The 27,506-nt window shown below is 41.9% G+C and overlaps 1 protein-coding gene across 11 annotated transcripts in view; it reads left to right on the top strand.

The window, feature by feature from the left end:
* Positions 1-27,506, top strand: part of arhgap44a (Rho GTPase activating protein 44a) — a 290,103-nt gene that overhangs the window by 251,940 nt on the left and 10,657 nt on the right. For 5 of the 11 annotated variants that reach the window (XM_068004262.1, XM_068004263.1, XM_068004264.1 and 2 more), the window contains 4 exons: positions 14,888-15,109; positions 20,765-21,211; positions 21,503-21,648; positions 24,461-24,814. In XM_068004262.1, the coding sequence (XP_067860363.1) occupies positions 14,888-15,109; positions 20,765-21,211; positions 21,503-21,648; positions 24,461-24,814 (1,169 nt within the window). The remainder of the gene's footprint in view (positions 1-14,887; positions 15,110-20,764; positions 21,212-21,502; positions 21,649-24,460; positions 24,815-27,506) is intronic. The other 6 variants (XM_068004269.1, XM_068004272.1, XM_068004270.1 and 3 more) reach the window with 4 other exon arrangements.

Genomic DNA, 27,506 nt, shown 5'->3' with positions numbered 1-27,506 from the left:
CTCCTGGGTTAGGGAGGGGAAAATCAACCAAGGTTCCTACTCCTGAGTGCTATGCACAGACCCCTGCTGGAAGTGTGTGTGCGTGGACACTTGGTATGGACTTGATTGTGATGACTCCCTCTTTTGAATAGCCTATCAAGGCTCACATATAAATAATGGCCACTTGGGCAAGGTACTAGAGGGTGTCTGGTCCCTGTGGAACCATATCCCTGAAAAGAGCAGTGCTTTCAGGAGAAGAGGAAAGGGGAGAGAAAAATTGGTAAAAGAGAATGATATGCTCTTGGTATGTGCTCATTTTCTTTCCCCCTGATGTAACAAAGTTTACTATATATGTTTTCAGTATTTTATAACTCTTACTGCACATGTACAGTAGGGTGCTGTTTGCTAATGTGGGTAATTCCTTGTGGCTTCCAATTGTGTTGTGACGTGAATTGTCCAGGCATTTCATACCAGCTTCTCCTTACTTTTCTTTTTTCTTTCTTTTTCCCTTTGCCCACTTTGGAATGTTGTGATTGTGTTGCTACCTCATTCTTGCTGTCCCTTTATGTTTCCATTCCTGTTAACTGAATACTTTTAGCTGTAAATTCATGTCAGTTGAGTACTCTTGCCCAGACTACACATTTTACCATGTTTACAGCCCAAATTACATGAGATCACGTTCTGCATCTTGTCCAACATGGCTACTGCGGTAAGCAATTTTTTGACTTTCCACCAAAATACAGCACGTTAAAATTAACAGCGTAAAATAAGCTTTTAGTATTTTGTAAATCTTTTCATTCCAGTTAAAAGTATACCAGAGTCTGCGTTCTAGGATCCACATTCTGCTTTGTAACACTTTAACCTGACACTGAATTTGCCACCCCTTACACATTTACATATCTCCACATAAGCCCTGGAGGGTACTGAGGCTTATTGAATGTATCGAAAGGAAAGTTACCTTCTGATCAATTAAGTCTTGTTCCATTTGGTTTTTACTCCAATTAGCCACTTAACAACTTCTTAAAAATACTTCAGATTTTTTTTGTATTGGCAGTGTTCTTCAAATCATAGAATGTTTTTGTTCACACAAAAGCACTGAGGGTAATGGAAAAATAAATTGAGAATATTTTTTGCACCATAATTATAACTTATTTTTAACTTAAAAGTGCCACCTTGCCTCAGTTCCTTGCCTCTGAGTCAGTTGTGGGTTCAAGCCCCTCTCCGGGACTTGAGTACATAATCTAGGCTGACACTTCACTGCAGTACTGAGGGAGAGCTATACTGTCGGGGGTGCCATCTTTCAGATGTGATGTTAAACTGAAGCCCCGTCTGACTGACCTCATGGCACTATTAGAAGAGCAGAGAGTTCTCCTAGTATCCTGAACAACATTCCTCCTTCAACCACCACCAGAAGTAGATTAATTGCTGTTTATGGAATCTTGCTGTACACAAACCTTGCTACATAATAACAGTGACTGCACTTCTAAAGTAATTCATTGGGGTGTTTTGAGGACATGATAAGGTGATATATAAATTCAAGTTTTTTCTTTATTTGTTGTCCCATTTATAAGTTGCTTTCCACAACAACCTCCTCTCCACTTCTGAATAAGAGGGTGAACGGAGCAGCCTGCCTCCAGATTTGTGCCACTCTGTTCTTAACCCAGCCACACAAGCCCAGGCCTTATCAGTCTGTGGCAGTTCTGGTCAGAGCACCTGCATGCTGCAACATTACATCACCTCTGTGGTTGTGAGATGTCACAAAAAATGCCAATATACTTTTTTCCTGATCAATTTTCCAGTTGTCGGGAAACAGACTTCACAATAGTGGAAGTTTACAGTGTGGCAAGTAGCCTGTCAAAAGTCTGTATTTTCCAACCCTCACTACTTGGTTAAGGTGTTACAGGCACTTCTGTGTGAACTTCTGTTAAAAGTTCCTGCTAAATCAATACTTTTTTGTCAAACACACTTGTTTTACTTAACAGGAATCTGCTACCTTTGCAATAACTGCTCTTTGATTTATTTAACCCTTTATATTATGTTCTAAATAGTATTGTTTTGTTTCTGCTAATGCAGCCTTAGGAAAATTCAAAGGTACTGTATTCAATACATCTGCGTGACTGGCTTTTGATAACAAGATGGGAGGGGGAGGGTCACAGAGATATGGAGGATAGCACAATTTATAAATAAAAAACATAGAAATTAATCTTATTTCACATACGAAAACTTGTATCTCTCTAACATGGATGCGTATTTATGCTCGTTCCCGATTTTATATTTAAATGTATTTTAAAATTTGAAATAGTATTGAAAAGCATGGAATTAGATGGCAAATATTCTAAAGTACTGGTGCAAACTGGCAGTGCACTTGTACTGTACTGTGAAGTAAGCAGTTGGAAGATGGCTTGTCTAAGGATTTCATTCTGTCAATGGAAGACACTGATCAGATGTTTGTTTGGAGTATCTGTTGCAATGAGGATGAACATAGAATACTGAATGTTAGAGAATAGTTCAATGTTGAATAATAGTTGAATGGAGAATAGATAAATGTTTCTATTCCAAACTGCAGGTGCAGGCTTCCGGCCTCCTTTCCATCCCGTATCTAATGCAAGCGTAGTATCTGTAATCCCCTAGCAACCCCCCACCCCCGCGCTATGATTATATCCTATATTTCCCATTGAGGATATTTGGCGGTTGTTCAAGGCAGTTCTGTTGCATCGTCTAGTTGGCAAATCAAGACTGGCATTTCACTTTAGCCTGGAAGCAGGACACCACCCACCTCCTGGCTAGAGGAATGATGTGTGGCATGTATGCAGTCGGAGCTGAAAAGAAGGAATGCAGTGAATAATGCAGCGAGAACTAAACGTGGATTGTAGAATTGGTTTGATGGAGGTAACTTTCCAAGTCCGAGGGGCAAAGAACCTAACTTACTGCCATAACATATCTGAAAATTGCAGCCGCACTTTTCCCACATGCACAGGCAGTGGGCAAGGTTCTCCGCTCTAACGCCAACTTGGAAAATTACCTCCTGAAAAGTGAAGATTGAGTTCTTTGTCTGACCTGCAAACACTGCGAGTGTCATAAAGTATGTAAAATCTGTATAGAATTATACAGCTCAGAAGGAGATCATTCGGCCCATCGTGCCTGTGCCGGCTCTTTGAAAGAGCTATCCAATTAGTCCCACTCCCCTGCTGTTTCCCCAGAGCAATTTTTTCCTGTGGGTTATTCAGATATTGTCTACACTCCACCTTTAGTAAAGCATGGTTATTTGGGAGCTGAGAGTTTTGTGAAACGCGTGCTTGAGCAAGTATCTCATAACACAGTGGAGAAGCGAGAGGTAACCCAGCTAATATTGAAATAAGGCATTTAGGCTCCGACCTTAAAAATTGATACTGTGGCATATTCTTAATCCAAATGGAAATAATATAGCAGCCGTTTGGTACCCCATGACATAAGTGAAGCAGACTGTATACCTGTTCACAGCTCACAGTTTAATTTGCATTTTTCCTATCTGTTTTATCCTTTCCCCTCCTTTCCTGATGTTGTTTACTCCTTGCTAAGGTACATGTCTACAGGCACCTACTGTTCTCCAGTATCTCGCCCTAGTTTCCATTCTTCGCGTATTAATCTACACAGCGAATATTGACAGACTATTTTCCGGTGGGGAGCACTAGAGCGAAGCCCAATCCTGTCCTCACCCTACATCTACTCATACACTTTCAGCAAGGGTCACTGGATAGAGATCAGGAACACGATCCCCAGCTGATTTCCCCCCCTTAACCAAGGGGCACTGTGGTCAATTATAGCACGCCAATAATGCCCCAGCAACATCTGCTAACTTATCACATACTGGGGTCAAATCTGGACTCTTACTGGTCTGTATTACTCAGTTGCTCACTGGATGGAACAGCTGAGACATCAGAGGAGCCCAAGTTCAACATCTGAAAGATGAAAATGAAGCAAAGCAGATCAAAGGAAATTAAGCAGTAATGAGTTCAAGATCCACCCAGACCAAGACTGACAGATTTACTGACAGCGGCGACACAGAAAAAAGAAGTTAGCTGAGGGGTCAAGTGGAATAAGATGAAATTCCTAGATTAAATGCATTTCCTTTCTATGATTTTGCACATTTTCTCTTTGTTGCTTCTCGGAGATCATTTTATTTATTGTATCCTGGTCTGACTGCTCGTCCCCATGGTTCAGTATGATGCATGAATGACTTGTTTCAGCATGAGATCAGAAAATCTCCTCCACCTACTGAGTTCTCCCCAGTCTTCCCTCTCTTGTCCATTATACTGCATAGACCAACTAAAGAAACTATTTCTAATTTAAATGAAATTTAAAGCATTATCACTTAAAAAGTGTAGACCTGTTCTATAGAGTGAAAATGTAGACTGTTATTCGCCAAGGCTTCCCCAATTTAGTTCATCCATTTCAAAGACAGCATTGGTCTTTTTGTTGACATTGGTTCAATCTCTTCACGTTTTCAAATTCAAAGTAATGTACTGAGTGCAAAGATACAAAAGAACAGTGATCTCTTTGGTCAAATCATGATGACATAATATTATAGTATTGTAGGTACAACGCAGGAGGAGGCTATTCAGCCTATCGTGCCTGTGCTGGCTCTTTGAAAGAGCTATCCAATTAGTCCCGTTCACTTGCTCTTTCCCCATTGCCCTGTAAATTTTTTCCCTTCAAGTATTTATCTAATTCCCTTTTGAAAGTTACTAATGAATCTGCTTCCACCACCCTTTCAGGCAGTGCATTCCAGATCATTACAACTCACTGAGTTTAAAAAAAAATGTTTCCTCATGTCACCTCTGGCTCTTTTGCCGATCACCTTAAATCTGTGTCCTCTGGTTACCGACCCTTCTGCCACTGGAAACAGTTTCTCCTTGTTTACTCTATCAAAACCGTTCATGATTTTGAATATCACTATCAAATCTCCCTTTAACCTTCCCTGTTCTAAGGAGAACAACTTCGCCAGTCTCACCACATACTTGAAGTCCCTCAACCCTGACACCATTCTAGTCACTCACCATTTATAATGCTTTGGCATTGGGTTACTCCTATAGATTTATCATTTACACAAAGAATGCTTAAAGCTGTCTTTTTTTGAATGAGAAGGGGGAATCAAAAAACAAACACTTCAAAATGTTGGTAACAATACAATTAAATAGGTCTGATATCTAGGATTCTAAGTTGGGTGCAATATATGATGAGGGGGAGATGCCTCTCCTCATTGCCGATTGTTTTTTTGTTAGAGCTTTGCATTTACAGCTTTTACTGAAAAATTCCTGCTTTGTTACCCCTCAGGCCATTCATTGTTTTCCAATCTTCACTCACCTTTCCATTATCCTCTGATTTATTTTACCTGGATTTGAAGTGCAAACCCTGCTTATAATTTCCTGAATCTCTTCTGCATTGTATTCCAATTAAGTTAAGGAGTTCTAGTGTGATACTTTTGGTAAGATGTTTAATTTCTTCAGTTTCCAGCAAAATTGTCATGTACTTTCTCCCCGATTTACACCTTTCTTTGTGAGATCCAATTCCCAGAAAGTCTCTTCAAAAATAAAAGGCAAAAATGCAGTGCCTTATTTATAGACCATCAGTAAGGAAGAGCAGTGAGTTCAATTTAGATTCCTCTCTCCCCTTCCGAATTAAGACAGTTTAAGATGAATCCTATGACCTGGGGTCGAGTTTGCACTTTGGGCGCAATCAGGAAATTGCGCCCAAAATGCACTTGAAATTGCGCTGGTTAGATTACAGTTCAAGTTTCCACAAAATTCATTTGCATAATCACAAACATAAAATTTTCCATGCGCCAGCACAATCGGGCAGTGTAATAGAACGTAATTGTTTCTTTTTTTCCATTAAGGAGTATTCCTTGATGTATTTAAGAGTGGTAACCTGGTGCAGTTTTATTAATACAGCTGAAAATGAGTTTATCAGCAAAAATAAACATTTTTAATAAGGCTGTTCAGTCCTCCACCTGTGAGTAACCTGATTTAAAATCACTGAAAATGACTTAAAAAAAACTATACTGAACCATCTAATAGTTTCATTGGTGTACTTTAATCAGTTTCTTAGTAAATAAAATATTTTTTGATATGAAAAATCTTTGAAAATGTGCGTACTAGACCCTGTGCGCCTAAGAAAATGAGAGCAAATTGAAGAGCCTTCCCGAACCAGCGCAATCGACGGAAACTCGCAATTTTGACCTGGGGGTGTGGCCAGTTTTGTGGACGAGGCCTGATCCAGGTGAATTCAATCTTGAACCAGCGTAACAGATCATGGAAAAAACGTATGTAAGTGGTTTTGGGAGTAACTCACGTTTAAAATTCCCTGATCTTTTGCACTGGTTCGGCCGATTGCATTGGAATCTGGGCGCAAAACTAGTGGAAACAAGTGGAAACTTTACCCCCTTATGTTCAAGGCCAAAATTGTAGTATCCAGGGGTTTTTTCCAATTTACTCCAATTGCATATTCAGGAAGTCTAGAATTTAGACAGAAAGCAATGCACTCCTGTCAAATGTGTAACAGATTTCCTGCTATTCTGTACACACTTATTTGAGGCGCACACAGTTTATATAAAATATACTGTATCATAACATAGTATAAATAGACAATATTTTAGAAATTTAAAATAGCAATGCAGCAGTGGCATTGATCAGACAGAGTTTGTGTGTGTATGAGTGTGTAGATGTGGACTCTTAACTGCACTTTTAAAAGAAAATGACCTGTATTATGCATTCGACAGAAATAAAGGGATAAACTTTGACTTATAAAGAAACACCACAGTACAGAAATGAACTTAATACATACTGTTTAAATTAAACACTGGTAGATTTACAGCTAACAATTTAATCAACCAGTTCAAAAGACATAGGACTGGAAATTGCTCTTAAAATAATGGTGAGCCTAACAGTGCTCACCATTATTAATGGGCAAATCGAAGAGCAAGTTCCGAGACCCCACATGCGCAGTCAATCTTCCTGATTCCCTGCTGATCTGACAACTTCGTCTTAAAGGGATATTGCAGGTTGGAATCAATGGATCAGCGCAAACTTGCTCTCCTGCCCAGCTGGAAGCTAACTAATCTCGCCAGAAAAAAGGTACAGTGAGTTATATCAGGTGTAAACTAACTGTTAATGGCGTGGTAAGTATTAATGACTGCCAAACAACTTCTCTGGCTTTGAAAATTAATTTTTAAAAATGTGGCATCTCATTAGTCCTGATTTTAATAGATTTTGGGCATTTAAAAAAAATTGTTTGAAATTTTACATTTTTAATCTTTTACTTTTTCTTTGTACTTTTTCTTTCTGTCTTTTTTATCTCAGTCTTTCAATTTTACCCTTTATTTCGCTTTCTCACTTTGATTTCGTAGTACATTTACTAATCTTATCTGACACATCCTAGTTCTTACACTGTGCATTTTGTGAATGAAATTCACTTTCTGGTTCTCATAGCGCGGCTTGCTTCAAGCTGATTGGTGGAGAGGACACAGCGAGCCTTTCCTCCTCTCACAGCTCAGAGAAGCCTGGGAAAGATCGCTGCACTTCTCGCAGGTCTCAATTAAAGCAAATTGGCAGCCAGAAGCCAGGAAAAAATTTGTGGGTGAGTTAGTTACTTACCAGCGGCAGGCGATATGTGTTTGCCGCCCAGAACAATTTCCGGCCCAATAATCCAGCACTCTTAGAACAAGCTTTAATACATCAAAAGTGATACCAGCTTTAAGATCGTAACAGCTTTGCACACCATTGCAATCCAAGAAAAAAAATTGAAAATGACATCATCTACCAGTATTTATAACAAATGTTTTGGCAGGGAATTGTTGGTTGAAGTATCTGTTCTGCATTACAGCATAAAATCTCTGGATGATTTATTGTGATCAGAATTATTTACTTAACAACAGAATCTTCTATCCAGTGTGCTGAGCTGTTTATGGCTGTAATGTGGAGAATCCACCTTTTAATGTTGCATTGTTTCACCACAAAGGTCTTGATGTTTTGCTGCCTTCATACTTCTTTTGAAATTGTTACAAGCAAGTCTTCTGTTAAAAATTATCCCAATTGGGACTTGTAATTTGAACGTATAATATTATTTTGAAGCCCAGTATTTTGCAAAATATGGTCAAAGTGGGACAGATTTTTGGGGAAGCATGTTCACAGTGAAGTTAATGGACAAATAGAATGAAAGTAAATTGTTCCCCCAAATCCCCCCCAAAATTGGTTGAAAACTACAGTATCCAAAGTTGGATTTCTTCACATCATAGCTGTGGATAATTTAGAAAATTGAACTCATTTCAGTTTATAAATCAACTATCAAATATTTCATTTTTAAGTATGTCTCAATCTCCCAACATTGTACAATTTTCATAGAAATTGTGTTAGTTCCTCGGGTTAAATTCCTCTGCGACAGACTGGAACATTCACCACATCTGGTCTGCACTATAGTAACAAATATATGTCTGTCATAGGTATGGCAGTTAAGTCAGACAAAAGGCCTATTTTATATATTCATACTCCTTTTAGATAACAGCAAGTTCAGGTCATGAAGAAACTTGGGATTTTATAGTGAGTATTGCCTGAGCAAGTTTATCCACCACCCAGGTATTGAATTATCTATTCAGAACAGACATTGGACTACGGTTTCTTCCAGTCACTAATGTGAGTGAATATGTCAGTTGGAGTATGAAATAAGAAAACTGACTTCTTTGCTTAAAGTTGCAAGCAGGGGAAAATTTATCCAATTGAGTTAGTTTCCTTGTTTAAAAAATTCACATCAGCCCTTTATACCTACTGATCCGAATCCTGTCTTTGCAGATTCATACCAACTCGAAGAGAGTTTTAATTTCCAGTCTTGGATCACAGTAAATAACCCCCACCATTCAAACTTCCCTGGTTACTGTTCATGTTAACACTGTTATGGGGATAAAGGATACCTCAGTAGAAATAAACACACATTTAGGATTTTAAATACGCATTGTAGAGTAGAACAGCTTTTTATTAAACTAAAACTATCAAGGAAAAGTTATAAGCACTGTACAAATGATGTGTATGAAACAAACTGATACTTAGGCATTACTACATCAAAGACTTAGGGGTCAAATTTAGGATGGCCGAGCGGGTGAGTTCGTGGCAGAGGGGGGTTCCTAAAATTGGGGAATCCCGGAGCGGGTCCGGAGCCCAGCTCCAACCCGCCCACTTCCGGGTTCCCCGATGACGCGAATCGGTTCGCGCGCAGCCCCCGCATGGGGGACTCCCAATTAAAGCCAGCAGGATGACAGTTTGGATAGTTAGGGAGGTGCTTGAGGTCGTTGACAGACCTCATTGGGAAGAGATTTTAGCAGGGATGTGATTTTGGACTCTCCAGCGTGTTTCCCATGCTGTGGGAAACACTCCCTGTTGCAGACGTGTTTCGGTCAGCAGCCATTGGGAGATGCAGAGGATTCCTCGACAGTTGGGGGGAGTACCTCATTCATTGCAGCAGGGCACTCTGTCACCTCAGACAAAGTTTTGTCTGCCACACTGTTGTCTCCAGACTCAAAATTATTACATCATATCCTAAACTCTGCTGTCCAAACACATTTTCCTACTTTACGGACCCCCTCACACTCACACCGTCAGGATGTGAGGGGTGGGGGGTGGCTGGGGGTTCCATAGCTACATTCAACACTCCATTGGAGGACGAGCAACATCACCAGCCTCACCAGGCACACCGTCCACCTCCGCCACGTGGAGCTACTCAACACAGTGCTGTGCAACAGGCACCTGCACAAAGTAGTCGTGTAACTACACATACACCCACTGTAGGGTGACCCAATGGGTGGCATCAAGGGTGTTCATGGAGAACCTCATGAAAGGGTCTTATTGCACAAGCCAGTCAAGAATGGCCAAGATGTGGCAGTAGTGGTAACAATATAATATGTAATGTGAGTTGATCAGAAATCAAATATAAGTAAAAACCATAACACCCTTGTGCATCCCCTTCATTGCTCACGACACGATTCCCTTATGCTTCCTACTTCACATACGTGATGCATGCCCTGTGGCTGCAGCACAAGTTGTGGCAGGTGGGGTGAGGCTGACCGTGAAAGAGATGCATGAGAGGGTGAGTATGAGACAGAGCCATGAGATTGTATGAGGATTGGGTTGAGTGGTAGTGGTGAGATGAGTACTGGGGAGGTGAGGAAGTGCAGGTAAGATGAGGATGAGGGTTCAGTGTGTGTGAGGAGTGATGTGATAGAGTAGTGTTGGCAGTGCAGAACGAGATGTGGGATGAGGGCGGTGATGTGGCAGACGGAGTGTAGGGGAATGAGTAAGAGTACTCACTTCGGCTGACCTGGTTCGGTCACTGAAGCGCCTCCTGCACTGTATGCAGGTGTGTGATATGTTGGTGATGCTGGTGACCTCCTCTGCCACCTCGAGCCAGACCTTCATGGTGGCAGAGGCAGGCCACTTCCTCCCATCCGCCAGGTGGAAGATCTCCCTCCTCCTCCTCCTCACCCCATCCAGTAAGACCTGGAGTGAGGCATCATTAAACCTGGGAGCAGCCTTCCCCCTGAGCTGCCCCATGCTGTAATTTTGCCTAGTCAGTGGAGAATTGCCTCTTTAAATAGGGCTCCTCCAGCTGACAGCCTATGATGCGGGTGCGCAGTCCGCCCGCTGCACAACTTTCCAGCGCGAAACCCGGAAGCCAAGGTAAGTGGCTTCAATTTACTTACGACCACGTGTCAAACCCACCGATTTCACTGTCGCGTTACCCACTTGCCCAGTCAACCCCCCGCTGCCAACCCGCCTCCCTCCTAATATCGGGCCCTTAGTCTGCAAAAAGCACACCAGTGAATAGTCTACATCTGTGTTGTAAAGCTCCACTAATTGTTCCATTAAACCATTCATTATAACATTAATGACATTTAGTTTGGATTTTCCTCCCATAACATGTAACAAGAACTCTTATTTTTAACAAGCAATAGAAAAGAGGAAACAAAGGGCAGATTTGATGTTTTATGTAGCCAACCAATTGCCGGAGTTAACACATTTGTTTTAAATCACAGAGAGTCCTTAGTGTTTTTCAAAGCTACTGTGTACAATTAAGTGTGAAATTTTATACCTTCACATTACGGTCCTTTGGGTACTGATGATGATGGCTATCAGCTATCCATTTCAGAATCTGTATCTAAAAGATGTCTGAAGTGTGACGACGTGTACATCTAGGAGTATAACTGAGTTGCTTTATTTTGTGCTAATGTATGTATGCTGCAGCTCATACCCTGCACCTGGGCTCTGCTCATGCCACACATGAAATAATATAGAGCAAAAACACACAAAAAAAATACAAATACAGCAGCACAAATGTTCTAAAGGAGACACTTCCTTGGGATCTCTTTGGTTTTCCTAGTTGATACCTTATCTTCGTGCCATTGACAATTCACTCCTGTATGTCATTACACTTCTTCTTAAACTATTGAAATGACAAACCATCACAGACCATTCATCCAATCAAAATATCCTGCAAGAGGGGCCTTCTTAATGTTGCTGAGATTGTCAGAAAATAATGTAAAATTTTTCCTGGTAAGTATATTATTCAAAAGTAATGGACGCTTCTAGCAGGTATTGTGTACAAACTTGAAATATTCCTTTGATAATTACTCACTTTTTTTTGGTGGGGGGGGCCTTTTAAGAACTGTAAAATAAAAGCTATGAATCTAAAACGTAACTTTTTTTTTATAATTCTCTTTACAATAAGTTTGTTGTCTCTTCCTTTTGTAAGAAAGAAATGGTGATTTACAGTATGTCCACAGCTACAATTTTCACCTTTCTCCTTGTGCTAATACGGGATGATACTCAGAGCAGCACTGCATAAATTGAACCATTTCCCCACAGATTCAAGGGACTTTACATTACACCACTGCTCCCAACATTGTATAATCACCAGAACCATTACATTACACTACTGCTCTAACATTGTACAATCCCTGGGACCATTACATTACACCACTGATCCCAACATTGCACAATAACTGGGACCATTACATTACACTACACTACTGCTCCCAACATTGTACCATGCCTGGGACCATTACATTACACCACTGCTCCCAACATTGCACAGTGACAGGGCCCATTACATTACACTACTGCTCCCAACACTGTACAATCACTGGGACCATTACATTTCACCAGTGCTCCCAACTTTGTATTCCCAACATTGTACAATCACTGGGACCATTACATTACACCAGTACTCCCAACATTGTACAATCAGTACAATGGGGAACAATGGCAGATTGAACTCTGAAATCTTTTCAAACTTTTATTAGCTCCATTATTACAGTTTCAGAACACAAAGGAAGTTGGGATCATCCCACCTTTTGAAATTACCCTGGACCTGTCTCTTGTGAGAGTAATTCTACTTTATAGTTTGTCCTGGCTTTCCTCTTTCACTTGCAAGGAGTTTCAGCAGCAGAACCCTGTAATAAAATTCAAACAATTACAAACGATTATGAGTAACATCATTTAGTTATTTTCTGTTGCTGTAGAATGTTTCTTTGTGGGTGCCAATAGCCTAGCCGGGAGAGTTGGCTTGAAAGAGTTATTGTATCCAACCGTATTAGGTAGCTGAATTAATTTTATTATCCAATTATTAATCCTTGAATGTTTCAGTGCCTAGCACACTAACTTTTTCAAGCAGCAGTTTCCTTTGATGACGTCCTCTCCATTCAGTATTTAAACAAACATTTTCAATGGACAATGCTATTAATATATTGAAGATAACAACAATTCTTTAACTATTCCATTTTAAAAAGTACAGCTGGTGACACTTCTTTCACATAGAATACGGGGCTAGCAATGTGACTATTTGCAGCAGTAGTTTGCCTACAGTCTACCTTGTATATTGATGTATCATCTATATGTATCTTCTAAATTAAAATACAAAACACAATGGGGAAATACAAATGGCAACAAGGTCAGTGCATCATTTCTTTGTGTTAAAAGTATGATAGTACTAACAATGGCAGTCATCCATAATTGAGGTGAAGTAGCCCAATGGTATAATCCTAACATCTGAGTAAGTAGATAAGGACCACAAGTGTTAATAACTGCAGACACTACTTCAGATCTGTCTAATATTCACATTGTGTCAATAAAGATGATCACATTCAAGAGCAATATGTTTGTAATGCATGATTAGAATTCAGTTATGAGTATAGCAACTTTAGCTGTTTGAGGGGGCCTTAGAGTTAATCACTTCTTATTTTAAACTCTGGATTCTAGAAAGTGACATCTCCATAAACATTGGCATCCAAAGGTAAAATCTTCTTTTAATAATGACATGTGAACTCTCTGCGGTAAAGATTTAGAAGTTATCACCAGATGCATTGGAGGTACATTGTGATTGTGTATACATTGAGAGTTACTTCATAATTTTGCCTTATTAAAAGTGGAGGTACTTTTTAATTCACTTGTACTGAAAAATTCACCTGACTTAAATTCTAGCTTAACTCAGAGCAGTAGACAACATAGAAATTTAAAATATAACAGAAAGAATTACTGAAACTATAGGGCACTGTAATATATGCCTTTGCCAACATGTGTTGGATAATGGTTTGTTCTATTTGTTTGTTGCTATTTTGTGTGCGTGTGTGTGTGTGTGTGTGTGTGTGTGCACGCACTGAGTAAGATATATATATATAGGTATATGGCTAACATGTATTTCGTCCAATACACTCCAGACACCACAGATACAAAACAATCCTTTTAAAACAAAGAGAAAGTAATCCAGTCACATAAACGTACAAGCATTTTACAAGCTACACAGTTCCCTTAATTATCATTAAATTATATTCTGATTGGCCTGACGAGAAAAAAAGGCAACCATTCACAACACAGTAACTTCCTCAGCAACAGAAAATACCTTATTGACCTGGAAATCAGAATGTCTTTAGCCTTAAATTGACTTTAGTAGCCACATTTTAAATAAAACAATTTTTAAAAGAAAAGAAAGCCAGCTTGATCTGTTATTGATCAAGCTGGCTTTCTTTACATAGGAACGATTTCAAAAATGCATAGCATTTACACCTTGTAACCTTAAAGAGACAAACACCTGAACTGTAGCAGCAGAATTGTATTTAAAATGGTATGATGCTTCTGACCTGATAATAGTTTCCTCTGTTTTTCTCTGAGGAGCAACATGGGGGATCCACTAGAATTGAACGTGTATGTTATGTATAGTGAGCCTACAAATTCTATAAGTTCCTTTTCTCGAAAGGAGCAATGCCTTATATCAAGATTTTGATTTGCTGGTGATAGGACTTTGCTATACAAACAAAATGAGCATATTCCATAAAACTTCATAAGGTTAGTTGTTAAAGTCTGGTGTGAGTCACATGTCACATCATTGTGCAGGTTATGTCCCCATTTTACAAATTCCATTGTAGTTACAATCCCAGTTGGTCGTACTAATGAGCAAGCACCAGCCCTATATTTACAAGACATGAGAACATGCCCACAAAGCTGCAACATGTAGGTTAGTTTTAAAATAGATTTTGCAGTTTCTGTTGTATAATAAAAATTACAAATATCACTTACTTAAAAATGTAGAAGCCATGTTCAATAGTCATGTACAGCAATAAAGATTTAATGGGCTAACTTTGAACCCAATATTGAAATGTAATATTTTCTACAAACACTTGCTTTGTCAATCCAACATTATTTGTTGTGGACACACTAGATTATCATGTTATTTCTCAGGAGTGCAAATGATGATTGTTAAATCTGTCCTTTTCTTAACTGTAATTAAATGTATTTTGAACAGAATTCTCTTCTGTATCTACCTCTGAAGCTAATTCTTTTGAAGCCTAGCTTGCTTTTCTTTTAGCGTTGATGGTGTCTCTGTGTTCCTGTAGCATGGGTGTGAGGGTGATGGACACATCCTGGGTGGCCCGCAGAGGCTCCTCCGTAGTCCGAAAAACATCCTCCACCCCGCCAGCCACGCAGGCCCCTCCTCCGCCCGCCGAACTTGCCGCTTCGTGTCAGTCGCCAATTCCCGAGCAGTCTATAGAAATTTCCACTTCTCCCTCTCCCACTCCTCCTCCTAGCGGCCCACTACTTGGGGCTGAACGAGCAAGGTAAGAGTGTGTCGCTGCTGTGTCCGTGTCAGCAAGCTTCTGGAGCTTTCCTTTACTCGCACTCTCGCCATTCTGTTTGACTGTTACCTGAGCTTCTTGCACATGGAATATGGAGCGAGCTGAATCAGGAAATTGTGCGTGCTTCACCTCAATAAAATTCCACAAATTAGTTAATGTCCTACCTATTGAACCTAATGTTGTGCATTATGAAGGCATAATGTACAGTAGCATTTGTTTGGGCAGTAGGTAAAAACTATGACATTACATAAATGGTGACTGCTGTTAAGGGCAGTCGTATGAAAATACTGCACTGCTTTGAGGATCACAAAGAAACCCAATAGGGTCGTAATATTAGATGAAGGAATAGAGAGCCTCTATTCAAGTTTGCTGATGACACTAAGTTAGATGGTGCAGTGGGTAGTGTAGATGGGAGCAAAAAGTTGCAAAGGGACATTGATATATTAATTGAGTGGGCAAAACTGTGGCAGATGGAGTTCTGTGTGGGGAAGTGTGAGGTCATCCACTTTGAACCTAAGAAAGATAGATTCTAAATGGTGAGAACTAAGGAACTGTGGAGGAGCAGAGAAATTTAGGAGTCCAAGTACAGAAATCACCAGAAGCTAGTGGACAGATACAAAAAATAATTTAAAAGGCTATTGGACTGTTGGCCTTTATCTCAAGGGGGCTGGAATACAAAAGGGTGGAAATTATGCTGTAGTTGTATGAAGGTCTGATTAGACCGCATCTACAGAACTGATTCTGAGCACCACATCTCAGGAAGGATATATTGGCCTTGAAGAGAGTGCAGCGTAGATTCACCAGAATGATACTGGGGCTAAAAGGGTTAAATTATGAGGACAGGTTGCATAGACTAGGCTTGTATTCTCTTGAGTATAGAAGATTAAGGGGTAATCTAATTGAGGTGTTTAAGATGAGTAAAGGATTTGATAAGGTAGATAGAGAAAAACTATTTCCTCTGGTGGGGGAGTCCAGAACAAGGGGGAATAACCTTAAAATTAGAGCTAGGCCATTCAGGGGTGATGTCAGGAAGCATTTCTTCACACAAAGGGTAGTGGAAATCTGGAACTCCCTCTCCAAAAAGCTGATGAGGCTAAGTCAATTGAAAGTTTCAAAACTTTTTATTGATAGATCTTTGATGGGTAAGGGTATTAAGGGATATGGAACCAAGGAGGGTAAATGGAATTATGATACAAATCAGCCATAATCTAATTGAATGGTGGAACAGGCGCGAGGGTCTGAGTGGCCTACAGCTGTTCCTAGGTGTCTACGTTCCTAATATTCAGAGTGTTATTGTACACTAGAAGTTATATCGTGGCAGATAAAACGTGCAGACATTCTAGTTCTGCTGCCAAAAAATAAGCAGTCACTATTTAGTCTATTATACCCTTGGGCAAGAGATTGTTAACTTATACATAATTAAGACACAAGTACACACAATATTAGTAATCAATGCTCTGAGCTTTTTTCTGTGATTTCATTTTGTTACCAGTAGAGGTCAATCTGTAAACCTATTGGTGTTTTTAAAAAAATATATATACACAAGTAATGCACCTAATTTAAATATTTACATTCAATATTGAACACCAGGGGTATAATGGCACCATACAGCAACCAGTGTTTGTTATTTTAGTGTTGTTTACAATGGGCTAGTTTGCTGTACTGTATTTCAAAATAAAGCACGTGACAGATTTGGTTAACTACTGTACTTGCTAGCAATGCACACCTCAAATCATTAAGGAAGAAGGTACTAAATTAATTTATTTCATTCAGAATTGTATTAGAGCACTCAAGCACCTGAACCATTTTTTGAAATGATTGCAAACTTTCTGCAAATGAGATATTTTTGAATTGAGGTTAAGAAATGTCCAAGCAGTTTAACTCACCCAGCAAATTAAGCACAGCACCAGTCCTTTCCATTTGATCTGAAAAGTGCAACAAAACTTTTCTCTCATTGAAATAACAACGCGCTCTAAATTGGAACCATTATTACTGTGAGGCTGAGCTAGTTAGTCGTTCCACGTACATCAAATATCGCTAACATATAACATCACTACTGTGGTTTCTGAAACAAATGTTTAACTAAACTGTGAAATACTAAACAATGTGAAGGGAGCAGAGTGCTCATTAGCAGTCAAATGGAATTCTTCAAATGCTTCTGTTATTTTCCTGCAATAATACAGAAATGTTACTGTCTTTTTTTTTAAAAAATCTTATTAAATTAACTTCTAATTTTCTGCATGGCAATTTGATGCTCCTCAAATTACACCATTTATAAATTATAGGACTTGGGTATCATTGCCTCTTCAGTATATTATGTTATTCATTAAATAAGTCCAGAACTAATAATAATCATTTCTGCCTTCTTGGGATCTTGACTTTTCACAAGCTGACAAACTTTAAAACGGCTATAGTTTTGCACCAGATATCAGAGACATGAATTCCTCAGAATGGGATGGTAGTTCCGCTGTCTACTGTACCAGCGGAAATTCACCGCAGACCAATCAGTTTCATCTGGTATATTTAGATATAGTAGTACCCATTGAGTGGATTTTGCATATTACAATGCCCATTTTACTTGACTACTTGAGATGTAAGATTTTTTGGTCTCATTTATTTTGCAAAAAAAAAGTTCCTTCAACAATCATAACTGGAGTCCTATCCCATTGTTGTGATTCAGGCGTCATATTCAACTACCAAAATTGGGATAAACCAACTTTTAGGGGTCAATTTTAGGATGGCTAAGCGGGTGCGTTCGTGGCAGGGGGATTCCTAAAATTGGGGAATCCTGGAGTGGGTCTAGAGCCCTGCTCCAACCCGCCCACTTCCGGGTTCCCCAGTGACGCAAATCGGATCGCGTGCAGCCCCCGCATGCGGAACTCCCACCGGCAATTAAAGCTGGCGGGATGACAGTTTAGATAGTTAGGGAGGTACTTGAGGTCGTTGACAGACGTCATTGGGAAGAGATTTTAGCAGGGATTTGATTTTGGATTCTCCTCAGCGTGTTTCCCGTGCTGTGGGAAACACTCCCTGTTGTTGCAGACGTGTTTCAGTCAGCAGCCATTGGGAGATGCAGAGGATTCCTCGACAGTTGGGGGAATACCTCATTCATTGCAGCAGGGCACTCTATCACCTCAGACAAAGTTTTGCCTGCCACACCATTGTCTCCAGTCAAAATTAATACATCATACCCTAAACTCTGCTCTCCAAACACATTTACCTACTTTGCGGACCCCATCACACTCACACCGTCAAGATGTGGAGGGAGGGTGGTTCCATAGCTGCATTCATCACTCCATTGGAGGACGAGCAACATCACCGGCCTCGCCAGGCACGCCATCAATCTCCGCCACGTGGAGCTGCACAACACAGTGCTGCGCAACAGGCACCTTCACAAAGTAGTCGTGCAACTACACATGCACCCACTGTAGGGTGACTCAATGGGTGGCATCAAGGGTGTTCATGGAGAACCTCATGAAAGGGTCTTATTGCACAAGCCAGTCAAGAATGGCCAAGATGTGGCAGTAGTGGTGACAATATAATATGTAATGTGAGTTGACCAGAAATCAAATATAAGTAAAAACCATGACAAACCCTCAAACACCCTTGACCATCCCCTTCATGCTCATGACACGTTTGCCTTACGCTTCCTACTACACATACGTGATGCATGCCCTGTGGCTGCAGCACAGGTCGTGGCAGGTTGGGTGAGGCTGACCGTGAAAGAGATGCATGAGAGGGTGAATATGAGACAGAGCCATGAGATTGTATAAGGATTGGGTTGAGTGGTAGTGGTGGGATGAGTACTGGGGAGATGAGGAAGTGCAGGTAAGATGAGGATGAGAGTTCAATGAGTGTGAGGAGTAATGTGATAGAGTAGTGTTGGCAGTGCAGAAGGAGATGTGGGGTGGGGGTGGTGATGTGGCAAACGGAGTGTAGGGGAACGAGTAAGAGTACTCGATTCGGCTGACCTGGTTAGGTCATTGAAGTGCCTCCTGCACTGTATGCAGGTGCGTGCTATGTTGGTGGTGCTGGTGACCGCCTCTGCCACCTCGAACCAGGCCTTCATGGTGGCAGAGTCAGGCCACTTCCTCCCGTCCGCCGGGTGGAAGATCTCCCCTCTCCTCTTCCTCTTCCTCCTCACCCCATCCAGTAAGACCTGGGGTGAGGCATCATTAAACCTGGGAGCAGCCTTCCTCCTGGGATGCTCCATGCTGTAATTTTGCCTATTTTCTGCATTATCAGTCAGTGGAGGACTGCTCCTTTAAATAGGCCTCCTCCAGCTGACAGCCTATGATACGGGGGTGCGCAGTCCGCCCGCTGTGGAGCTTTCCAGCGCAAAACCCGGAAGCCAAGGTAAGTGGCTTCAATTTACGTACGATCGCGTGCCAAACCCACTGATTTTACTGGGCGTGTTACCCACGTGCCCTGTCGACCCCCCACTGCCAACCCGCCTCCCTTCTAATATTGGGCCCTTCATGTCCTCACTGACAATAGCAGCAGCAGGGGAAGGTTGAATAGCAGACTCCCTGCCTCTTTTGTTTTATGAAGAGCAGAATTCAAGCACCCGATTTCAGTGCACTTTAACCAATACATAGGGCATAGTCACATTACCACTGATGCTAAAATTACTCTTAATTACCATCAGCATATAAAAGTTATAACCACAGTTGTCTGCTTAAACTTTGACATTATATGAATCCTATATTGGCATCTTATCTTTGCAACACAAAGGTGACAATCCAATCCAGGATATAAATTAAAAAAGATGAAGAACAAAGCTGCTAATACAATATTTTTTTATTTGTTCTTGGCATGTGGGTGATGCTGGCAAGATCACAGGAGGTATTTTTACTTTGGGTGATAGTGTAAAGCGGGCGATATTGATTTAACCGCCCATGATACATCTCTCCCGATTTTCATTTCCAACAGAGAAATGTATGATGGTTGGCAGAATTGATAGCCCGTTTTACACTATCACCCAAAGCCAAAATTACCCTCACATTTATTAACTATCCCGAGTTGCCCTGAGAAGGTGGTGGTGGGCTGAGTGGCTTAGTAGGCCACTTTATAGAGCATTAAGAGACAACCATATAATATTCACTAGAGTCACATGCAGGCCAGACCAGGTAGGAGGTGGCAGGTTCCCTTCCCTTATGCACCCGAGAATTCAGAAATGAATTTGTTCTGGTTGACCTCGTATTACAACACGTGTTTCTCCAATTTCTTTTTCAAATCAAAAACGCTGTCACCCTGCAGGATAACAAAAGACATGCAGTAAAATTAGAAAAGAACTGTTTTGGAAATCATTGCAGTGTCACTGATACTTTGAAATGAAGTGCAGTGAATGCATGTGCACTCTGTGTTTTAGCTTCTGACGCATAGAAACACTAAATTTTGCAACAGATTTCACTTGCAGCATGGCACTGCTTAGTTTTTAGTGTCCACTGTGTGTTGTGCAGTCACCCACCCACCTTATTGCCACTGCTTTGTTGCTATACAGCAAATGTCTGTTGTGTATTGTCATGCAGTGTCTGAGTTACTAAACCTTGTATTTTTTTCTCTGTTGATTTTTTTCCCCCTCCTGTTTTTTTGTATCTCCCCAAACAAATGTTGTTGCTCTTTTAATGTTTACAGCACAGACGAGTTGTCTTCCAATTGGTCGGATTCCTGTTACATTTACCCTTCCCCAGAGGATGACAGACCTTCCCCTTATCCTTGCTACCAGCATGCCCACCATTTCTACCATAAGGCTCAGCCATCTGCTCGGCCTGAGGGTGTACCCCAAGCCTCCTCCCCTCAAAGGTGGTCAGGGTACAGCCCAACCTTGCTCACTCAGCCTCCTTCCCCACAGCAGCTTGACATCAACTCTAATCCTAAGCCGTGCTCCCTGCACCTCCCTAAGCAAGGCTCCCTTACTGACTCGCATGTATCTGAAACTAACGTCTCACCTATCTACATCAAAACCCCTCTTCTCCTAACCAAACACGATCCTCATGGCACCCCCTTTAACCCTTCTGTGTCAGCCTCTCCCCCATGGGTCGGCTGTGCCTGTGCCAGAGACAAAGGAACCAGGCTAACTAGGTAAATATTTAGAATTCATGCCTCAATGCAAAGAGTATCTCTGAAACAGTAGTTAAAGCATATGTGAAAATCATTAGTGCTTGTATTGAGATAAAGTAACTAGTGGGGGATTAATAAAAAATAGTGTGCAAGGCTAATGTGTGTATCTAGCATGTGTGTTTATTATTAAGTTAGCTAACCAAGTTTGATAGAAAAGGCAATGTAAGAGTGTGCATCTGCTGTATTTTTATATGCATTTGCTTAAAAAAAACTTGTTAATGTATGCAAGTAATCCTCTCCTTTTCTCTTCAGTGCTATGAAAGGCAAAGAACTTTCACCTGTGATTGGACAGAAAGGCAGACCTGTTTCTGACCACGTGACTTCCTCTAGCAGCCTCCAGCAAAGCATTGGCACAAGTCAACTGCCAATCGAGCAGAGTCCCCATACACTGCGGAAAGGTGGATACTTGTCTTTTTTTTTAATGCTTGTTAGATGTTGTGTTTGGTTGTGTACTAGCAATACTTAGGTTAGCAAACTGGTATTGAGAGCCTGGCTCAGCGGATAGTTGACAGCATTCTGCTGTGCTATCAATTTGCAGATTAAGATTCCCTGAAAGAAATGCTGTTTTGTGCTGCAAATATAAGCCAAACTCACACACAGCATAACATATAACGTGATGTAAATTCATAGCATAACCACAAATTTGAAAAATTGGCATCCTTTCACCACTGCCAGCCAGACAGTGGTGGTCTGACTGTAGATTTATTTTGTGTCTACTCCCAATATAACACGGGGAGCTGAACCAACACTGAGGAACAGAGACACATCATGAGGTTACAGAATCATGGTGTATATCGAAACTGGTATAACAACAATGTGTGACTCCTGCCACATTAGTAGATCGACTGGTAAGCAGATTTCATTATGCAAGGAATGGTGAAGCAGTCAGAACACACTGAACATCTGGTTTCCTCCAAAACTCCACGCATCGCTCCACATCTGTAGGCGCAGTATTTATTTCTGCTTGGAGCTTTGAGGTTCAGAGGAAACTAAGACAGCACCACAACAGGTGAGTATAACCCAACTGGCACAAATAGCCTCAGTCATGCAGACACCCATTACAAGTACAGCGGATTCCATTTAAAGCTATCGTTTTGGGCAGATTTCCAAACGATCACTATAATTGAATGATCACCACATCAATAGGTGTCAGTTTCATGTGGTGGTGCCGTGCAGGCCTCCCGAATGTTTATTTGTGAATGATTTTCTGAGTGCTGGTGAGCAGAGTTATTATACAGTTGTCTAGCGCTTACTGATACTTTAAACAGCTACAAGCCAATGCACTGCTCAACCTCTCCTCGTCATTATGCTGCTCAGCCTCTCCTTCTCATTGTGTTGCTCAACCTCTCCTCTCCGGTGCACGGTACAGCCTCTCCACTCCGGTGCACGGTACAGCCTCTCCTCTCCGGTGCACGGTACAGCCTCTCCTCTCCGGTGCACGGTACAGCCTCTCCACTCCGGTGCACGGTACAGCCTCTCCACTCCGGTGCACGGTACAGCCTCTCCTCTCCGGTGCACGGTACAGCCTCTCCGGTGCACGGAACAGCCTCTCCTCTCCGGTGCACGGAACAGCCTCTCCTCTCCGGTGCACAGTACAGCCTCTCCTCTCCGGTGCACGGTACAGCCTCTCCTCTCCGGTGCACGGTACAGCCTCTCCTCTCCGGTGCACGGTACAGCCTCTCCTCTCCGGTGCACGGTACAGCCTCTCCTCTCCAGTGCACGGTACAGCCTCTCCTCTCCGGTGCACGGTACAGCCTCTCCTCTCCGGTGCACGGTACAGCCTCTCCTCTCCGGTGCACGGTACAGCCTCTTCCCCCCCACCACCGTGCACAGTACAGCCTCTCCTCTCCGGTGCACAGTACAGCCTCTCCTCTCCGGTGCACAGTACAGCCTCTCCTCTCCGGTGCACAGTACAGCCTCTCCTCTCCGGTGCACAGTACAGCCTCTCCTCTCTGGTGCAGAGTACAGCCTCTGCTCTCTGGTGCACAGTACAGCCTCTGCTCTCCGGTGCACGGAACAGCCTCTCCTCTCCGGTGCACAGTACAGCCTCTCCTCTCCGGTGCACAGTACAGCCTCTCCTCTCCGGTGCACAGTACAGCCTCTCCTCTCCGGTGCACAGTACAGCCTCTCCTCTCCGGTGCACAGTACAGCCTCTCCTCTCCGGTGCACAGTACAGCCTCTCCTCTCCGGTGCACAGTACAGCCTCTCCTCTCCGGTGCACAGTACAGCCTCTCCTCTCCGGTGCACAGTACAGCCTCTCCTCTCCGGTGCACAGTACAGCCTCTCCTCTCCGGTGCACAGTACAGCCTCTCCTCTCCGGTGCACAGTACAGCCTCTCCTCTCCGGTGCACAGTACAGCCTCTCCTCTCCGGTGCACAGTACAGCCTCTCCTCTCCGGTGCACAGTACAGCCTCTTCCCCCCCCACCGTGCACAGTACAGCCTCTGCTCTCCGGTGCACAGAACAGCCTCTCCTCTCCGGTGCACGGTACAGCCTCTGCTCCCCGGTGCACGGTACAGCCTCTTCTCTCCGGTGCACGGAACAGCCTCTCCTCTCCGGTGCACGGTACAGCCTCTTCTCTCCGGTGCACGGTACAGCCTCTTCTCTCCGGTGCACGGTACAGCCTCTTCTCTCCGGTGCACGGTACAGCCTCTTCTCTCCGGTGCACGGTACAGCCTCTCCTCTCCGGTGCACGGTACAGCCTCTCCTCTCCGGTGCACGGAACAGCCTCTCCTCTCCGGTGCACGGTACAGCCTCTCCTCTCCGGTGCACGGTACAGCCTCTCCTCTCCGGTGCACGGTACAGTCTCTCCTCTCCGGTGCACGGTACAGCCTCTCCTCTCCGGTGCAATGCTCAGCTTCTCCCACCAGTGTACTGCTGAACCCTTCCTCTCTGATGTGCTGCTCAGCATTTCCTCTCCAGTGTGCTCTTTAGCATTTCTTCTCTGGTGTGCTGTTCAGCCTGTCCTCAGCTCCTCCTCTCCATTGCACTGCACAGTTTCTCTTCTGTGGTGCACTGCTCAGATTCTCCTCTGCAGTATGCTGCTGAGCGGTTTAAAGAGAACCTTATTGCTATAAAATGTACTTTTGTTTTGAACTTTTGGCATTTATTTTGTTGAACAGCTGTTTTCTGAAATGAATTTTTGTCATACCAAATGTGCCTTTAAAAACATACATACACAAGCTAAAAATTTCATTTTTTCTCTTTACAGCTGCAAAGAAGGTGGCCCCCATAGCACCTAAAATCCCATTTGACCAGGCAACAGGCCAGCCTTCCCCTGCGAGCCTTTCTCCCACACCTCCAAGCACTCCATCACCATATGCTGCAAACTATCCTCAAGCCTATGCCTTGCCATCAAGCCAAACCCCCTCAGCTCCACCATCTCTGTCTTCTCCTCCATCCCAAACAAGCACTTTAACTAAATCTCGACCCACACTCAAGCCTAGACAAAGACCCACCCTTCCACCTCCACAGCCTCCTACAACAGGCCTTTCTGGGCCTAGTTCACAGCCTTTGGACCATACAATTTTAGACAACCTGTCAGCTGGAGAAAGCATGTCTACAGGTATGAGTTTACCTTAATTTACCAATCTCTGCAGAGGACACAGAATAATGCTAACAAGTTACATTGACTTGTAAATCAATGAACTTAAGCATTATTAAAATATTCAGTTTGGAATTATAAGATCAGTGAAATGAATTTGAATTCTTGTTTTAGAAATTTAAAAAAAAATTCAGGTGGCTCAAAATCATAAAACAATTACATTATTTCAAAATAAAAACAATGAGAGAATTTTTTTTAGTTCATTCTCGGGATGTGGGCATCACTGGCAAGGCTGGCATTTATTGCTTATCCTTAGTTGCCCTGAGAAGGAGATGGCAGGCCACCTTCTTGAACCGCTACATGTGGTTTGATTCAACTGAGTGGCTTGCTAGGCCACTTCAGAGGGCAGATAAGAGTCAACCACATTGGTATGGGATTGGAGTCACGTGTTGGCCAGACCGGGGAAGGAGGCCAGGTTTCCTTCCCTAAAAGGCATCAGTGAACCCTTTGGGTTTTTACGATAATCATAGTCACTTTTATTGATTTTTTTTTTCCTCAAGTTTTTTAACTGAATTTAAATTGCTCAAACTGCCATGGTGCGATTTGAACTCAAATTCTCTGGATTATTAGCCCACGACTCTCAATTACTAGTCCATCAACATAACCACTATGCTGCCATACCTCTTGGTAAAATGTGTGGTAAAATGAATTTGCTCTGTGATACTGTCCAATAACACTCAAACCTACGAGTCTCCGTTCTCAGACAGGCTGCCAGACAAAGCCGCTGATGATAACCCAGTGTTCTACACCCATGCAGATAAAACTGGCGCAGTACGTGTTCCTATAATGAGCTTCGTACTGGCTGACTGTGAAGCAACACTGGTAGCCCTCGTAAAGTGGCCCCCATCCGGGGATGTCTCACCCTCCCAACCACAGGAAGTACTTTTGGCCAATGACCAAGTTTTGGGACGGAATTTGGAGGAAAATATGAATTTAAATGTCATTTTGTTCTTAAAAAATTAGAAACAAATTCCCAAGTGCATATTTCTACCAGTTCCCATTGTTAATATATTGTGTTGTAGAAGGATGAAACAAGAATTCAAATGCATGATTTGAACCATGGTAATTTTTCCATGAAATCTTAAAATATTTACTTCAATGACAGCAAAGCTTATGGGAGGAAATAATCTAGTCCTTGAGACATGCAGCAGTTTTGATTGACCAGTCCACATAGTGAATTTCTCACAATTACTTTTATTTCCAAGATATGTTTTATGCAATATTCATATTGCAGAGCTGCTTTAAGAAGTGGTTCGGCAATTCCTGCTCATGTCCGAGATGATTTGGAAACTGTCCCATTTACATTGCAGGGCAGATTACAGGAACAAATGCACTTGCACAAACTTTCTAAGTCCCAATTCTCAATTTTGTCTCTAGTCACCATATCTTCCTCAATAATTGAAAAAGGTCCTTGTAAGTCAGTGAGTGCAAATCCACATTGTTGGCCTCTGCGAGATGGTTGAACTGCTTAGGAAACATGACCACTTCCAACAGCAAGCCCAGTTTCTGCTGAAGCTCCCATCGAGGGAGGCTGGGCAACACGACCTCCAGAGACACTTGCCATGATCACCTTGTTCATTGCTGCACACAGCCTCTTGAGACAGCCTATTTATTAAGATGCCACCATGTTGAGTCTGTTGCCAATAACTGCCCATAAATTCACTACTATACCGCTTTATGTAATAATTACCTCTTGCCAATCGTTAAGTAAGCAACGTAAATGTGCAATAATAATTACTGTTAATTTCAGGAAATTCTTCACTGAGAAGAAAAGAGTTGAGATTTTGTGCAAAATGTAACAAATCAAGGCATAAGACCTTCAAGATGTGTCGCAAGGCAGCGTCTTTCTTTAATTAGATGATACATTACTGATTTCCAAAATCCTAGCGACAAATCCTTTTCAACTGCTGCTGTTTTGTTTTTGAAAAACAATCGATCAAAAATATTCTGAAATTGTTGCAAATTCATTTGGAGGGATCAGATAAACATCTCTTTCACGTTTCACTGCTCTTTGATTTTTGGGAAGAATGTTTCTTCTTCCCACTGATAATGGTCTTTGTTGATGACCATGAAATGTGTATTTCAAATAAATTGGAGCATGAGGTGAAAGACATACAGTATTAACACACTCTGAAGTACTGAACAGTGCTCAGCTCATGGGACTGAGCATTACTTTGGTTGATGTACCTGGTAAGCCTTGTACTCCATTCAACCTAGTTGAGAACAGATCAACTTGTCCCAAAATATAATCACAATACTACAAGGATATGATGTATAGCTCGTAGATATCATTCTTTGAAATTCAATTGTAAGAGATTGTAAAAGAGAAAAGATCTAATTTTTGAAGAAAATTACGATTACAAGTAACACTTCCAAACCATGTTTTCACTGGGTCAGTTGTCTTTCAATGCCCAAAAGATATAAAACCTAGTTTGGTACAGTGGACAGCCAGATACAGATTTAAAGCACATTTTACATTGGGATCTGACTTAACATTTTAAACATTGGCAGATTGTGGACATATTAGAATCAATAAATGTAAATAAATGAGAGCATTTGGAAAAAGAAGGAATTCTGTTTTTATTGCAAGGTCTGTTAACTTCTGACAGTGACTTAAAAGCCAAATAACTTCACCAGTTTTACCAATTTTACA

The sequence above is a fragment of the Heptranchias perlo genome, chromosome 23, assembly GCF_035084215.1.
Source record: "Heptranchias perlo isolate sHepPer1 chromosome 23, sHepPer1.hap1, whole genome shotgun sequence".
Lineage (NCBI taxonomy): Eukaryota > Metazoa > Chordata > Chondrichthyes > Hexanchiformes > Hexanchidae > Heptranchias > Heptranchias perlo.
Note: the sequence above shows the minus strand (reverse complement) of the source record. Positions and strands in the feature narration are given on the sequence as shown.